Source organism: Atta colombica, unplaced genomic scaffold (assembly GCF_001594045.1).
Source record: "Atta colombica isolate Treedump-2 unplaced genomic scaffold, Acol1.0 scaffold27, whole genome shotgun sequence".
Classification (NCBI taxonomy): Eukaryota; Metazoa; Arthropoda; class Insecta; order Hymenoptera; family Formicidae; genus Atta; species Atta colombica.
Genome location: NW_017259370.1, coordinates 1,441,017 through 1,444,440, shown reverse-complemented (window position 1 = coordinate 1,444,440; position 3,424 = coordinate 1,441,017). Strand labels below are relative to the sequence as shown.

At 25.1% G+C, this 3,424-nt stretch overlaps 2 protein-coding genes across 6 annotated transcripts in view; both read right to left on the bottom strand.

Annotated features, from left to right (window-relative positions):
- LOC108689555 (venom serine protease-like) overlaps positions 1-247 on the bottom strand; it is a 9,374-nt gene extending 9,127 nt beyond the window's left edge. The window contains exon 1 of the mRNA XM_018196363.1: positions 145-247. Coding sequence (XP_018051852.1) covers positions 145-187 — 43 coding nt within the window. The 5' untranslated portion in view covers positions 188-247. The remainder of the gene's footprint in view (positions 1-144) is intronic.
- LOC108689553 (putative mediator of RNA polymerase II transcription subunit 26) overlaps positions 1-3,424 on the bottom strand; it is a 92,519-nt gene that overhangs the window by 29,941 nt on the left and 59,154 nt on the right. The gene's annotated exons all lie outside the window — the stretch shown is intronic.

Genomic DNA, 3,424 nt, shown 5'->3' with positions numbered 1-3,424 from the left:
TATGTATATATGTATATATATGTATATTTGTATGTTAATTGAATATATTTGCTGTATTATAATTAAAATGGTAGAAATGGTAGTCGTAAATGTTTCATTAATCCATAACTAATTTAATTAATATTAATTTTAACTTTCACGTACCTTCTTTTATATTTTCATAGAACTTCCAACAAAACTCCATCATCAGGACTAATTTATCGTAACAACTTCGTAGTAACTTTCGTAAATCAATATAGTGACTTGCACCGTATAATATGTAACTATCGCATCAAGTGTTTTACTGACAAAAAGCGTAAAGAAGCTTGTTCCTTGCAATGAATGTAGATCGACTGTTTTATAATTCGGCGTACAACGACAATGTATCGATATTCGTCAATACTTATATATCATCGATTCTATCCTTTTTTTCGTATACGTAATAATTAAAAGCTTATTATTGATAGACAATAACTATAATCTGCGTTCAAGGAACGCGTTATCAGAGCTATTGCATCATTCTACCATTGTTTTACGTTTGATGAACAATAAAGATAAATGATACAACAATACTGATAGCGCTCCTTGAACGCAGCTTATAATTATTGTCTATTTGTGTTCTTAGTCCGAATAAATTCTTGGAAATTTTGGGAAAAAACCGTTTTTTTCCGGTTTTTGCCTTATCATATTTTTCCAGACTTTCTTCTTCTAAGATAACTTTATTTTTATTATCCTTTATGTAAATAATTTCATTAAATTATTAATTTCTTTTACTTTTAAGAATTCTAATAAATAAATTCATTTATGAATAAATATTAATAAGATTAAAACCATTTTAAATAAGTACATCACCTAAATATGAAAAGCGCCACTTGACGAAAAAAATTAAGTGTTAAACTAATACAGATACGTACTCTTATTTTAAATTAATTTATTTCAGAAATATGACTGCGCGCCGTTACTGCTGAATTTTCAACGCAATCCGTCTGAAATATTAATAATCCTCTCAAATTTAATCTTAAAAACCTGTAATAAACTTATTACAAAACTATCCATTTATAAATAAAGTTCCCTGTTATGATCATTTATGAAATTTTTTTGAATTTATGAATAAGTTTCTCTCACCGCCCTCTCTTTTTCTCTCTCTTTCTTATGGCAAAGACATTAAATATTAAACCTCAACTACATGAGTAAGTCATTTGGATCCGGGTAAAAATTTTAATCTGCTACTATTTTTATACGGTTAATATTGCAGAGTTTAAATAAAGAGATAAAAAAATTTTCTCTATCGCCGTTATGTAATTGCTTCATTGTTGTCTTGACGCTAATGTGATGCAATAAAAATTTGGCTTGAGTGACTTGGATCCGTTAAATGTAAATTCGATAGATTTTTGCAGAAAGTGAAAATTTATTTTTAGTAAGTGCCTGTTTATTAATACTATATTCAAGTATATATATTGTCTTCTTATAATTAAAACATATGTTCATTGTCAAAAAATTCGTTCTTGCAAGAGAGGCGTCTTGGTGAAACGATCCCTCTATTTTCTCTGAGTTAAATCATGAATAAATAATATCGAAATCATTACGTATTAGATGGAGTAAAAAGAAATCCATTATTTTTCCATTCAATTTCATGCAAAAATAATGGATTTCTTTTCACTACACTTAATATTTAATACAAAATATTTTCATTGCATTTTTTTTTTTAAAGAAAACACATACAAATACATACGACATAAATCCGACATTATTTTTCTGAGTATGTGCATAATGCTCCCACTTCAGTCGCACAACTAATTATACTTTTTGGAATGAATTAATGTAATGTATTTTTTTTTCTTAACGTTCAAGTCTTGCTGTTTTCAAAACAGCTACTTACTTTTATTTATATTTTTTTATCATAAAGATAGAATTTTTTGAAAAAAAAAACCGATTACTTCACTTTTCATAAAATGTTCTTTAATATTTTTTGGCATAACTTTTTCTATTATTAAAATTTTTTTATATTGCGATATTTCGATTTTATACATTCTGACATATTAAACAAAAAAAATTTTTTATTGAGATCATTTATTGTAATTACAGAGCTAATCAAAAAAATTGTGGGTGACTTAGACTCAGACATGTAAATTACAATTCTAAAACAAGACATGTAATTGAGGATTAATTAAAAAAAAAAAAAAAGTATAGACGTGATATTGTAACATAAATTTAATGTTTTATACTATACATATATATCATAAAACTTATTGTGTTATAAAAAAAATATGTATATATAAAAATATATAATATATATGTATAAGATAAAAAATTTAACAAGTATTTTTTTATAAGAGTATTACAGGTATATATAGATGTATTTTGTGTAACAAAAAATATTAGTATTTTGTACTTCATTATCACAGAATATACAAATAATAATAAAAATAAATATCTTATACTGTTACTGATTATTGAATTTTAGCTTGATCAGTCTCAATACACTTGAAAAACCTGTCATTTATGTAATAAATAATAAACGGGAAACAAATCTTCTATTTTTTTGCGTAAAATAATTTAAAATGATTTTTTTAAAGCAACATTCTATCATTAAATTCAAATATAGACCAAAAAGAACCTATTGAAAGAATTTTTTTGGTGAAAAATGAAAAAAATTGAGTTTTTTCCTCGATTTTATTTTTCTTAAGAACTTAAGAGAGCAATTTTTACATTTTTCAGAAAAAATTGGAAAAAACCAGAAAAACTTCGTCTTTTCCTCGATTCTATTTTAAAAATTAAGAACTCTATTATCTATCGATAATAAGCTCATTATTACGTAAACGCAAGATAAAAACGAGTACATTATCATCGTGGCAATATTTTATTTTACTTTTGTGACAAACGTCACAAAAAAATGTAACGAATTTAATTATTACAAAAATAAAAGTTAAAGTTCGCATCTAATAAAGACAAAGATGCTTTATATATATAAAGATTTTTCATACATTTTATATTTATAAAGTTTTTTATATTTTGTGCTTATATTTTATTTTGTATACTATATATATTATTATGTATACTATATAATAGTACATTTAATTAGTTTTTAATGAAAAAAAATAAAATTTTATCAATCTATTAAATTTTCAAATTAAATTTTGGAGTTCCTACAGAGGAGCGACTTTTTAGCATCACAATCGAAAGCGCCGATCCGTAGTTATTCTGTAGTGTTATAGAAAAGTGTCACGAATATGTTCATGGGCCATTTCGTGGAGCGACAAGAAGCGTTGCGGATATGTTCAGATGGGCATTTTTCTCTAACGCTACAGAATAACTGCGTATGAACAGGTCGGCGCTTTCGATTGTGGTATTATAAAGTCTGTAGGAGCCTTAAAAACTTAATTTGAAAATTCAATAGATTGATAAAATTTTTATATTTTTTTATTAATAACTACTAATTAAATAT